Genomic DNA, 13,271 nt, shown 5'->3' with positions numbered 1-13,271 from the left:
AAGAAGAATGTATGTGAAATTTAACTAAACATCTTTTCATCTTATTTTCAGATAGTCCAGTGAACTCAATAATATGATCAGTTTCTGATTTGAACCATCCTTTTCTTTTTTTGCAGTTTTGTCAGGTTTTGATTCATTGCTTTAATTACTTTGTAAAAGAATTTGAACATTTTCTTTTTATTCCATTGGAGGCATCTCCTTTTTTTTTTTTTTAACATCTTTATTGGAGTATAATTGCTTTACAATGTTGTGTTAGTTTCTGCTGTACAACAAAGTGAATCAGCTAAATGTATACATATATCCCCATATCCCCTCCCTCTTGCATCTCCCTCTCACCCTCCTTATCCCACCCCTCTAGGTGGTCACAAAGCACCAAGTTGATCTCTTCATGTGATGCAGCTGCTTCCCACTAGCTATCTATTTTACATTTGGTAGTGTATATATATCAGTGCTACTCTCTCACTTCGTCCCAGCTTACCCTTTCCCTTCTGCATGTCCTCAAGTCCATTCTCTGCGTCTGAGTCTTTATTCTTGTCCTGCCCCTAGGTTCATCAAAACATTTTTTGTTTGTTTGTTTTAGATTCCATATATATGTATTAGCATATGATATATGTTTTTCTCTTTCTGACTTACTTCACTCTGTATGACAGACTCTAGGTCCATCCACCTCACTACAAATAACTCAATTTCATTTCTTTTTATGGCTGAGTAATATTCCGTTGTATAGATGAGGCAGAGAACTTTAAATGAATGAGCTTATTTGAGTGAAAAATACAGTGTATCACAAATATTTGTAGATCCCTAAATAAAGTTAAAATATGCATTAATTATCCAAATTCTAAGCTAAATTAATTTCCACTTTTTGTATAGTGTTTTTAAAAATTATGACTTGGTAACATTAGGCTAAGCATCTAGCAAGATATTAAGTGAGAAGAAATAGCTTATGTATTTGAGAAGCCTAGGGACATACTGTGGAAGAGTTGGAAGGCAGTATAAATATAATTTCAGTGTTTGGAAGTGAAGATGAAATTGTATATTTCTTAAGGTAATTGCATTAAAACCCACACCAAATTGACCAGATTGTCATCTTGTGTAGCACTTTTCTTGGAAATAGGCCTTTTATAACTCTTCTCTTGAAGTATCATACTTGTGCTTTAGAGGAAATTTGATTTATGTAATGGAGGATAAAGATAACGTACTGAGGTGGGGTGAGAAAATCATAGCACTCTTTGTCAATAACCTGTATTTTTCTTACTGAATATTCTTCTTTGAATTCTATTATTTGATGAATATTATTCTACTATTATTTATGTTCAAATATGTGATTTATGCCTAGAGATTCTTGGGATATTACCTTAGCACACATTTTGCATTCAAATTCCATATGAGTTTTTGGGTTGATTCCTCCTGAATACAGTAACATTGATCGCTGTCTAAATCTATTGCAGTGTGCCTGAGTACTATGACTATGGTCATGGAGTAAGTGAGGATGCCTATGACAGCTACGGTAAGACTTTTACTTTACTAAAACTGTGAAATCAAAACATCCATCAGTCACTGACAACTCAGAAATTACTTCTATCTTTCTCCCCCCCCAGTTTTTACAGAAGTCCAGACTACATTGATTTATGTAATTCCAGGGTGAGATTTGATGCAGAGAGCCAGTGCCAGAAAATTGGACAGATCCATTTTGATCAAAATTTCAAAAGCAATTATCACAATCATAGAAAACTTTCAACAGCAACAGTGAACATTAAGAATAGTGTCTTTCTTACATGTTTCACTGTGTCCATTGTCTGACTCATTGGTAAGACAGCAATGCTGTCTTTCTGCTATCACGATGATCATTAGAATAATATACAGTTAAAAGATTTTAAAACTTTGAAGGGCAGAAATTGTAACTTTTAAGTTATTTTTATAGCATGTGTAGTTCCTGAAAGTGCCAAATAATGATTGACTCATAAGAATTAATAGTCAATAAAAATATCAGTCTATAAAATTAATTTCAAAATTACATTGTTTAATTTAAAAACCACTTAAAGTTAACAATTCAGTAAGATTTGTTGAGTGCCCATGATATATCAATATAGTACATCACTTAGAAGTGTAGTTTCTGGTTCCTGAAAATATATGTTCAGCATCACCAGTTGACTGCCTTGAAAAATAACACTCATTTAAATGTTCCCAGTCCTGGATTTTTATTAAAATAATACCAAGGCCACTCTGTTCCTCTTTATGAGGAGCAGAAAAGGAGATGATGAACATTGCCTGTGTTCAGGGCTCCACATGATGAAGGTGCAGTGCTCCATCAGGACAGGGAAGGGAAGGTCCAGACATCAGAGAAAAAGAAGTGCACCCTCCTTGGAACCAGAGGTACCAAATCAAGTCACTTCTCTGGTGACTCTCATGAGGCCAACTCAGAAGTAGGAGCATAAAAATAAGCCACCATCACAATCGCTGCTATCCATAAGCTGAGTACCTACATATATTTTCTTATTTTTTTATTTATAATATATTGAAATTTGAAGTATTTTATCTCCATTTTATAGTAAAAATGCACATTTGTCTTTTGTGCACAAAGGTATTGTCAGTCTCCAGGAATATGATGGTGTACACGATAGATATTGTCCCTCCCTGCTTCCTGCTGTCTACTGTTGAGAAACGTATTCCTACATATAAAAATTGTGCCAGACTATAAACCATGTGATTCAGTAGAAGGTCAGAGAACATTACTCACATAACAGATATTTATTTAATGGCTAACACATATAAGTCATTGTTCTCAATCCTGGAGATACTGCAGTGAACAATCACTTAAAGCTTACATTCTAATGAGAAGATATATTATTATTTATAAATCACTTTTTTAAATGGAATTTTTATTTGCAAAATACATTGTTTTTTACACATGGCACATAAATTTGAGGAAAAATCCCCTATGAGCTTTACTTTACAGAATTACATGCACTGAAATCAATGGCAGGGATGAGTTTGATGATATCTGACTGCATAGTTGGTAATAGGGTATGAGATTTCTTTTTTTATTTTTTTAACTAAACTCCAGAGTTTATTTAGATTTTACTACTTTTCCCATCAATATTTTCTTTCTGTCCCACGGTTCAATCCAGAGTACCACATTGCATTTAGTTGTCATATTTCTTTATTCTTTCTTGTTTTTTTAAAAAAAAATTATTGGAGTATAGTTGATTTACAATGTTTTATTAGTTTCAGGTGTACAGCAAAGTGAATCAGTTATACATATACATATATCCACTTTTTTTTTTTTTTTAGATTCTTTTCCCATGTAGGCCATCTATTTCTCAATTATTTACATTTAAAATGTTAATGCCATGTAATTAAGGCAATAGGGAAAAATGTGTGAATACAAACTATTACTTCTCAGACCTTCTAATGGAGATGCAGGTGTCATCGTAAGGAGAGCTGGGCTCACTTCTGTCACCTATTGTGTGCTTTCCTGGGTGTTTAGCTCTTCTGCTGCTGTCAAGTCTAGAGACAAACAAGCTCTATCACTTTATAAGCTACACTTGCTCATAAGCACTAGCTTTCATTCTGGGTTAAATTAAAATTTACCAACAAGCAATTCTCTGCACACAGAAAGCAGTTGATAAATCTTTTCAATAAAGTAATGAATAAAATGTGGATAGTGGTTTGACTGTCTGGACAGAGTAAGAATTATATTAGGCAGGAATTTTTAAGTAATAACTTTTATTACCTAAAATTTCAGCCAAATTGGCCATATTCTTAATGTTGAAAGATTAGACACATTTATGCCTACAAGTAGACTTCGCTTTAGGGTCTTGACTTTTTCTTTGGCCACCAGGACCTGTGGCCATTTTCTGGCATCATTGAGCAAGCATTAATTCAAGAATACACTTCACATTCAAGATGGTTTCATTTTGTAAGTGTTGGTATATCAGCCGTCTACGCATTCTGATTTGGAAAGCACTTCTTGATTTTCATGTCAGAAGGGTAATTATTCAGGAAAGAATTTATTTATTTATTTTGTTGGGGTCAGGAGGTGACATTCCAGGGACAGAGGCAAATAAATCTAAACAACAAGTTGCAACATTTTTTCATGGTGCAGCTCATAGAAAACAGTGGAGTTCAGCAAGGAGGCTGCTCACAAGTCAGGGCCCCTTCCACCAGCAGCCCAGGGCCCCTTCCATTGCCCCATAATCCTCTCTGCTCACTGTGACTCATCTCTGCTACACTGGGCCACAGAATGCAGTCAGGAACTCTGAACAAAAGCGACTGTTTTAAATGATGCACATGTGAAAGTAATTATATATTTTGAGAATTTTTTTAAATTTTTTTTTTGCCACAGGTGTTAAGAAATCTAAGTGGATACATAGGTATGATTAATCTAAAAATAAGTTATTTTTTTCTTACTCTAAAAATAATACACATACACTACAGAAAATTTAGGTTAAAAAAGGAAATTTAAATTACACTCCTATATTTACTCATTCTTTACTGTTATATATTTTACCAATTTTTAAGTCTATCATGATACACATCTTATTTAAAAAGAAAACACAATATAGACTGCTTTATAAAAATTCCTATAAGATTTTTCCACCATAAAATAAAAGTTTCTTTTTTCAGTTCTTAATCATTAGGATAATACCTTGACAAAATGCAGAATTTAATATATTTTCATATGTGCCATTATAATTAACCATAAATATGTATATTTGAATAGGGACACTCCTTTTATATGACCAGAAAATAAAGAAACTGCTTGCATGTCAATCCATATAGTCATGAGGTTTAAATTTGGGGAGTGTCCATGTTCCCATATTCTATACAGAAAATAGAAAAAGGACTAAGTCAAATGATGAGAAATAGTAAGAGCTCAGCATCATAAAGCCTAATTAAATTAATATGCATTATATGCCCTCAGATTTTGGTATTAGGTGATTATGTAAAGGGAACTTTAGGTTCAGGATTCTTGCTCCATAGGTTGCTCAGCCTGTCACGTCCAAATGGGCAGATGATAACATTTAAATATGCATGTGGAGCAGTGATTTGAGGACCCACTCATGTCAATTATAGATTGATGTTTTTCACTAATTTTCCATACCTCACATGTTAACAAGTATCCATTTGTAGCTTATCTTTAATGAACTGTGCACAATCTTTTAAATTAATAACATTTACTCCAAAATGTAAATCTTGCATCTCTGCTTATTCACTTATATTTTAAATTACTAATTCCTCTCTGTTACATTTTGGTTGTGTCATGGATACAGATCTGTATTTTTATAAAACAAACAGCCCCAATTCTCAGTTTCCTGGCAACACCCAGACTTAGTATGTGAGGAGGCTCACAATCAGCTGCCCCAGAACCTCCTCTGCTGCTCAGGCTTGAGGAAAGAGCTGTGGGAGAGGAACAGGGAATGCTCTCCAGAAGAACTGTATCCTGCATTCAAAAGACTCATGGATGGAATCTCTCATTCAGGATTCCTTCAAAAATAGTTTGAAATAAACCAGTAGAAGTAAAAATCCAGTCATTCAGTGTGACACTTCAATCTGAATCTTTATACATCATGTTTCATGTGTCACCAGATGGAAATTGTATTTGTCTCTTTTGGGCCCATAATTCATGGTGAAGTAACAAATACGCTGACTTCTGTGAATATCATGTATCCCTTTGGGCTTCATTGCAATTAAATTATTCAAATTATTTTTGTACAATTTAATATTGAATATTAAACCATTTTCTTACAATGATGTAAATATAAAATTTTAAATATTAAGTATTTTAAATAAATATTAGTATGAAAATATGATACAATTATATTTACTTCATATATACAATATAATATAAAATAATTTACTTATATTATTTAATGTATTATGATTATTAAACATTTCATTGATGTTAAATTATTATTAAATTAATATTTAAGTATTAAATTTCTGATAACTTAAACTTCATTTTGGAACATGAATATTTGACTTACAGAAATCCCAAATCAGTTTTTGCAGTTTTAAAATATTTCCTACCTTATCAGAGTCATTATAATTGTTTTGGATAAGTCTGAATAGCTCATAATTCAATAAGGGTGCACAGATCAGCTTGTCTTATCAATACTTCAAATAAGAAACACCCTCTAATCTGAGATTGATAGCTAAGAATGGACACTAATATTCTCTTCTCAGAGAAGAGAGCTGTTTATTAAAATGTATTTAATGTATGAACTGAAGAGCTAATTATAGGTCTATTCTGTAGTGACATTTTAGATGACAGGTATGTGGAATCAAGGTGGGTAATATTAATACACTGTCTTGAAATGAATGAAAGCAAAAAGAATTTTTGTACCCTATTCTAGGGCATTTGAGTGCCTCACTTCAAGTTGATTGCAGAACACAAATGCATTCATTTTGTGATGAGGAACTGGAATAATTATTATCCCCATGTGAAAATAAGCCCTGCTTTGATTAAGCTGTGAAAACAGCAAAGGAAAATGAAGCTACCTGGCAATCATGCCACCGTGTTATTCAAGAGCAAACACAGTTCATTTGCAATAGTAAATAGAAATAGAAATTTGAGGAAATTGATTTTACAAATGGAGATGAGTTTTCTTAATATGGGCAAGAATTTATCAGTCATTTTTAATAGTAGTGTATACAAAGTATTTATCATAGGATTAATATCGAAGTTGTTATTGAGAAATATTGAGAAAAATATCACTGTGATTTATTCAATTTAACTTTTAATATAGATTTTTAAACTTTAATTTTTTTTAATGAAATCTTATTTATTTATTTATCTATTTTTGGCTGTGTTGGGTCTTCATTTCTGTGAGAGGGCTTTCTCTAGTTGCAGCGAGCAGGGGCCACTCTTCATCGCGGTGCGTGGGCCTCTCACTATCGCGGCCTCTCTTGTTGCGGAGCACAAGCTCCGGACGCACAGGCTCAGTAGTTGTGGCTCACGGGCCTAGTTGCTCCGCAGGCATGTGAGATCTTCCCAGACCAGGGTGAGAACCCGTGTCCCTGCATTAGCAGGCAGATTCTCAACCACTGCGCCACCAGGGAAGCCCTAAACTTTATTTTTAATGAAAGAAGAACTAAAGAAATTGTGCTTCTGAAGTATTTTAATATCCAGTTGTAAACTTACCTTAAGGAGAAGCTAATTTTCTGCTCTTTACTATTTCAGAGGTTGCAATGAAATGGATATCTAATCCTGCTAGTTTTGATAATAAATTCAGATTATCTTGCTTCAGCAAGAAACAGCCAAAATGAGCAAGGCACCACCACTTCACTGCTTGCATTGCTCATTTGAAGTTAGATGTACTTAACAGTGGTTTCAATTTTATTTTGAATCATGCACTCCTGAGTTCAACAATTTTAGGTAATACTGGAATCGGCGTTTCAGTATTTTAGATCAGAGATTCTTAACCTTAATTATACATTTTCAAATCACCTGGTGAATTTCGAAGAAATACCAGTGTCCAGTTACCATCCCAATTCAGTTCTATCATAATCTTTGAAGATGAGAACTAGGCATCAGTTAAAAGTTCCTGGGTGGTCTTCCTGGATGCTCTGGTTGAGAATAAGTTTTAGATGGATACATGGGAGCATGCTGATAAGCGGCCTACAGTCTTAATATGAAAGGTCAAAACTGTGCCAGCCATCTGCATTCTTGAAGGCAACACACAAGTTATGTACAGTGTACTTTTAGAACAGTGGAGATTTTATAAATAAACATTGTGTTATAGAACCAGGCATTTTAAATTCATTAAAAAAAAAAACAACTATAAGTTTAAATAATGGAAAATAAAATATAGCCCTTTTTTGAACAAACTTAGTGCCTTTTTGAACAAGTGTGTTTAAACAGTTAAATCTCAAATTTGATTTTGTCTAAAATTCACCCAATCGAAAGTCCACAAAAAATTATAATCCACATGCATTTAACAACTCTCTTGAGCCAATAAATCAAGTCACAGGAAAGTTCTTTCATTACTTAACTTTCTGCTGAGTTAATAATACAATCATTTTAACTGAATGGGAGGCAAAAGTTGAGTGATTTATTGTCAGAATCTTGGAATGAACTGATCATGTACAAAAAATACATTCAGTATGATATAGATTTGTATTTTGAATGTACAAAAATAATTTTTTTAAGAAACACAAAGTATAGAGTACAAAATTAAAAGCTGGGAGAACATTTTCTTGCCAACGTGGAAATACACCAACTAGGAAGATATATATACAGGAGCTATGCCACCTTAGTGTACCTTCATAGAATTTCCAGAGTTTAGGGAGATTTTATGTTTATTAAAAGAGGGCATGGATTAAAAAAAAAAAAAGGCTAAGATACATTGTTCTGAAATAAATGTGCTACACTTCATTTATCAAATATGTTATAATTTATTGAATGACTCAATGGGAACTGATATATATGAACTGCTGAAAAACTATGCCAGTTGAAAATGTAATTATAATTATTGATGACTAATAACTGATGTCTTTTTGTATTGAACAAATTACTTATACTGGTACCTTATCAAACATTTAGCTCAGTTGTAAGACGTGCCAAGAAGAAGAAAAAAAAATTAGGTCAATCTCTCTGGTGTCTGGTCATTGTCAAGGAAGATTTCAGGGGCAGCCCCCTCAGTCTCAGGGGACTGACAGACACCCAGGAGGCTTTCAGCGTTTGGAAGTTCCAGCAGGGATAGGTCCAGTCATGGGCAGAGAGCTAAGATTCAGGTTGTTGAGAAGACCAGGAAGAGCAAACAAAGAGACTAGAGTGGGTGCCCAGAGTCAGGCCAAACCTCGCCAGTTAAGGGCACAGTTCTCCACAAAAGTGTCCTTACTTTACACACAGACACAAGTTTGGGTTACCCCAGGTCACCCTTACTTCTGACGAGCTGGCTACAAATTTGGAGGTTCCCACTACCTACTTAGGTTTGATAATTTGCCAGAATAACTCATAGAACTAAGGAAAGTGATATACTTACAGTTAACTTTATTATAACAATAAGATAGAGAGCAAAACCAGCAAAGGGAGAGACACGTAGGGCAAGGTCTGGAAGGATCCCAAATGTGAAGCTTTCAAAACCTTCAGGGCAGTGTTATCCTCCAGGCAACATTGATGTGTAGCAATCAAAAGTATTGCCAACCAGGGAAGTTTATGTAAATCTCAGTGCCCAGAGTTTTTTTATCATTGTTTTATTATGTAGGCATGAATGATTAGATCATCTTATCTCCAGCCTTCTATCCTCCCCAGGGTGGGCTGGTATCACATGGCAAAAGCCCAAACCCTCTAATCTCATAGTTGGTCTTTCTAGCATGACCACCCCCCATCCTGAGTCATCTTGTTAGCATAAACTATCAGGTCAGGTGTGGTCAGAGGGGTCCACCATTCATAACCAAGACACTCCAATTACTCTAGGAAATTCCAGAGTTTAAAGGTTACCTTGTGGTAACCAGGGACAAAGGTGGCCAAAATTGTTTTCACACAGGTGTTGAGATGAGGGCACCAATCTGAGAAAGCAGGCAGAGGCTTGTGGGGCAAAATCAGAGGGAGCCAGAGCTGGTCAAGCAGCCAAGGTAGCATTCTGCTGAGTTTAAAGTCTGATTTGTATTTTTAACTCCCAAAACTTGTAGTTGGTCTGAGAATACAATCTGGGCTCATTTCTATTATCAAGTATAGAAATGACAGATGTTGTGAGTGGGGGTGGGGGGTGGCGTGTGTAAGGAAATCCAGAAACTACAGGTTCAGTCTCTGTCTACAAAGGTATGACACCAAGCCCACTGTCTTCACTGAATTAAAGACGTTATTGGACTTCTTTGAGAAGAGGATCATAAAATATTATTTTATATCATCATTCTTATTCTTCCTTGCATTATTTCTCATAAAGCCCTTACATGCATTTCAAAAGAAAAGGTCTATGACCGAATTCTGCAGGTTTTGATCGATTCAGAATTTTATTCAACAATAATTGAAGTATTGTTTTTGGCGCAAGTCAGAGAAGCTTCTACATTGTGTCCAATTATCATTTGCCATTGTTTTTTTGGAAATCTTTCTAACTGGGTTATTTATTTCCTTTTTATTTAGATGGGATCTTAACTCCAAAGAGAGAAGAAAGTTACATACTTAATTTAAAATATTAAGAGCTTACCTTTATTTGTCTACAGCAGCAAGATATTGTACAGCAGAGTCAAGAATAAAATATAAGTTAAAATTTCAAACTACATATGCAATTTGTAAGGGATGATAATCAAAGGGTGATAATTAGAAATGCAATAGTACACATAGAATCAAGCTATTATTAAATATGATAACATGTAAAATGTGCAGGGTAGGGGTTAAACAGACTAGACAGTTTAAAAATAAATAGCACCAGCTGATTAGCTCAAGATGGTGGGGTAGAAGGATGTGAGCTCACCCTCTTCTGACAAAAACACCAAAATCACAACTAACTGATGAACAACCATTGACCAAAAAAAATGCTGGAACCTACCAAAAAAAGACACCTTACATCCAAAGATAAATAAGAAGCCACAACAAGATGATAGGAGGGGCACAATCATGATAAGATCAAATCCCATACCCACTGCTTGGGCAACCCACAAACTAGAAAACAAATATACCACAGAAGTTATCCCACAGGAGTGAAAGTTCTGAGCCCCACATCAGTCTTCCCAGACTGGGGGTCCAGCAACAGGAGGAGGAGTCCCCAGAGAATCTGGCATTGAAAGCCAGTGGGGTTTGATTTCAGGACTTTCACAGGACTTGGGGAAACAGAAACTCCATTCTTGGAGGGCACACACAAAGTCTTGTGTGCACCAGGACCCAGGGGAAGAAAGCAGTGACCCCATAAGACACTGGGCCAGACCTACCAGCTAGTGTTGGAAGGTCTCCTGCAGAAGTGGGGGGGTGGCTGTGGCTCACTGCAGGGACAAAGACACTGGCAGCAACAGATCTGGGAAGTACTCATTGGTGTGAGCCTTCCTGGAGATCACCATTAACCTCACCAAACAGCCTGCATGCTCCAGTGCTGGATTGCCTTAGGCCAAACAACTCTCAGGGAGGGAACACAGCCCCATCCATGAGCAGACAAGTGGATTAAAGTTTTACTGAACAGGGCCCTGCCACCAGAGGGACAAGACCCAATTCTACCCACTCCCAGTCCCTCCTATCAGGAAGCTTGCACAAGCCTCTTAATAGCCTCATCCACCAAAGGGAAGACTATAGAAGCAAGAAGAAATATAATCCTGCAGCCAGCAGAATGGAAACCACAATCAGAGAAAGTTAGAAAAAATGAAATAGCAGAGGAATATTTTCCAGATGAAGGAACAAGATAAAACCCCAGAAAAACAACTAAGTGAAGAGGAGATAGGCAAACTTCCAGAAAAAGATTTCAGAATGATGATAGTGAAGATGATCCAGGATCTCAGAAAAAGAATGGAGGCAAGGATCTAGAAGATGCAAGAAATATTTAACGAAGACCAAGAAGAACTAAAGAACAGACAAACAGAGATGAACAATACAATAATTGAAATGAAAAATACACTAGAAAGAATCAATAGGAGGATAACTTAGGCAGAAGAACGGATAAGTGAATAGGAAGACAGAATGGTGGAAATCACTACCATGGAACAGAATAAAGGAGAAGGAATGAAAAGAAATGAAGACAGTCTAAGAGACCTCTGGGACAACAATAAACACACCAATATTCACATTATAGGGGTCCCAGAAGGAAAAGAGAGAGACAAAGGTCCTGAGAAAATACTTGAAGAGATAATAGCTGAAAATGTACCTAACATGGGAAAGGAAACTCTCACTCAAGTCCAGGAAGCAGAGAGTCCCAGGAAGGGTAAACCCAAGAAGGAACAAGCCAAGGCACATAGCAATCAAATTGACAAAAATTAAAGACATAGAAAAATATTAAAAGCAACAAGGGAAAAACAACAAATAACATATAAGGGAACTCCCGTGAGGTTATTGGCTGATTTCTCAGCAGAAACTCTGCAGACAAGAAGGGAGTGGGGTGATATATTTAAAGTGATGAAAGGGAAGAACCTACAACCAAGAATACTCTAGCCAGCAAGGCTCTAATTCAAATTTGATGGCAAAATCAAAAGCTCCACAGATAAGCAAAAGCTAAGAGAATTCAGCACCACCAGACCAGCATTGAAGCAAATGCTAAAGGAAATTCTCTAGGTGGGAAAGAGACCAGCAACTTTAAAAAACTTTGTACATATATAGACTGCTATGTCAAAACCTCATGGGAACAGCAAACCCCAAAACTACAATAGATACACACAGACAAATTAAAAGTAACCCAAACACAACAATAAAGATGGTCATCAAACCACAAGAGAGGAGAGGAAGGAAAGAAAAAAGACCTACAGAAACAAACCCAGAACAATTAAAATGGCAATAGGAACATACATATTGATAATTACCTTAAATATAAATGGATTAAATTCTTCAACCAAAAGACAAAGACTGGCTGAATGGATACAAAAATAAGACATGTGTATATGCTGTCTACAAGAGATCCAACTTCAGGCCTAGGGACACATACAGACTGAAAGTGAGGGGATGGAAAAATGTATACCATGCAAATAGAAATCTAAAGAAAGCTGGACTAGCAATACTCATATCAGACAAAATAGACTTTAAAATAAAGACTATTACAAGAGACAAAGAAGGACACTACATAATGATCAAGGATCAATGAAAGAAGAAGATATAACAATTGTAAATATCTATGCACCCAACATAAGAGCATCTCAATATATAATGCAAATACTAACAGCCATAAAAGGAGAAATTGACAATAACACAGTAATAGTGGGGGACTTTAACACACAACTTACAACAATGGACAGATTATCCAGACAGAAAGTCAGTAAGGAAGCACAGACCTTAAATGACACATTAGACCAGATGGACTTAACTTATAGAGCATTCCATCCAAAAGCAGCAGAATAAACATTCATCTCACATGCACATGGAACATTCTCCAGGATTGACCACATGCTTAGTCACAAAGCAAGCCTTGGTAAATTTAAGAAAATTGAAATCATATCAAGCAACTTTTCTGACCACAATGCTATAAGATTAGAAATAAACTACAAGAAAAAAAATGTAAAAATCACAAGCACGTGGAGGTTAAACAATATGCTACTAAACAACAATGTATCACTGAAGAAATCAAAGAGGAAATCAAAAAGTACCTGGCGACAAATGAAAATGAAAGTACAACAATCCAAAGCCTTTGGGATGCAGC

At 35.6% G+C, this 13,271-nt stretch overlaps 1 protein-coding gene across 1 annotated transcript in view; it reads left to right on the top strand.

Moving 5' to 3' along the window:
- Nucleotides 1-13,271, top strand: part of KHDRBS2 (KH RNA binding domain containing, signal transduction associated 2) — a 731,890-nt gene that overhangs the window by 705,385 nt on the left and 13,234 nt on the right. The window contains exon 8 of the mRNA XM_068558149.1: nucleotides 1,449-1,507. Within this exon, the coding sequence (XP_068414250.1) occupies nucleotides 1,449-1,507 (59 nt within the window). The remainder of the gene's footprint in view (nucleotides 1-1,448; nucleotides 1,508-13,271) is intronic.

This window comes from Eschrichtius robustus, chromosome 12, assembly GCF_028021215.1.
Source record: "Eschrichtius robustus isolate mEscRob2 chromosome 12, mEscRob2.pri, whole genome shotgun sequence".
NCBI classification, from domain to species: Eukaryota; Metazoa; Chordata; class Mammalia; order Artiodactyla; family Eschrichtiidae; genus Eschrichtius; species Eschrichtius robustus.
The sequence above is the reverse complement of the archived record's forward strand: the minus strand, read 5'-3'. Positions and strand labels throughout refer to the sequence as shown.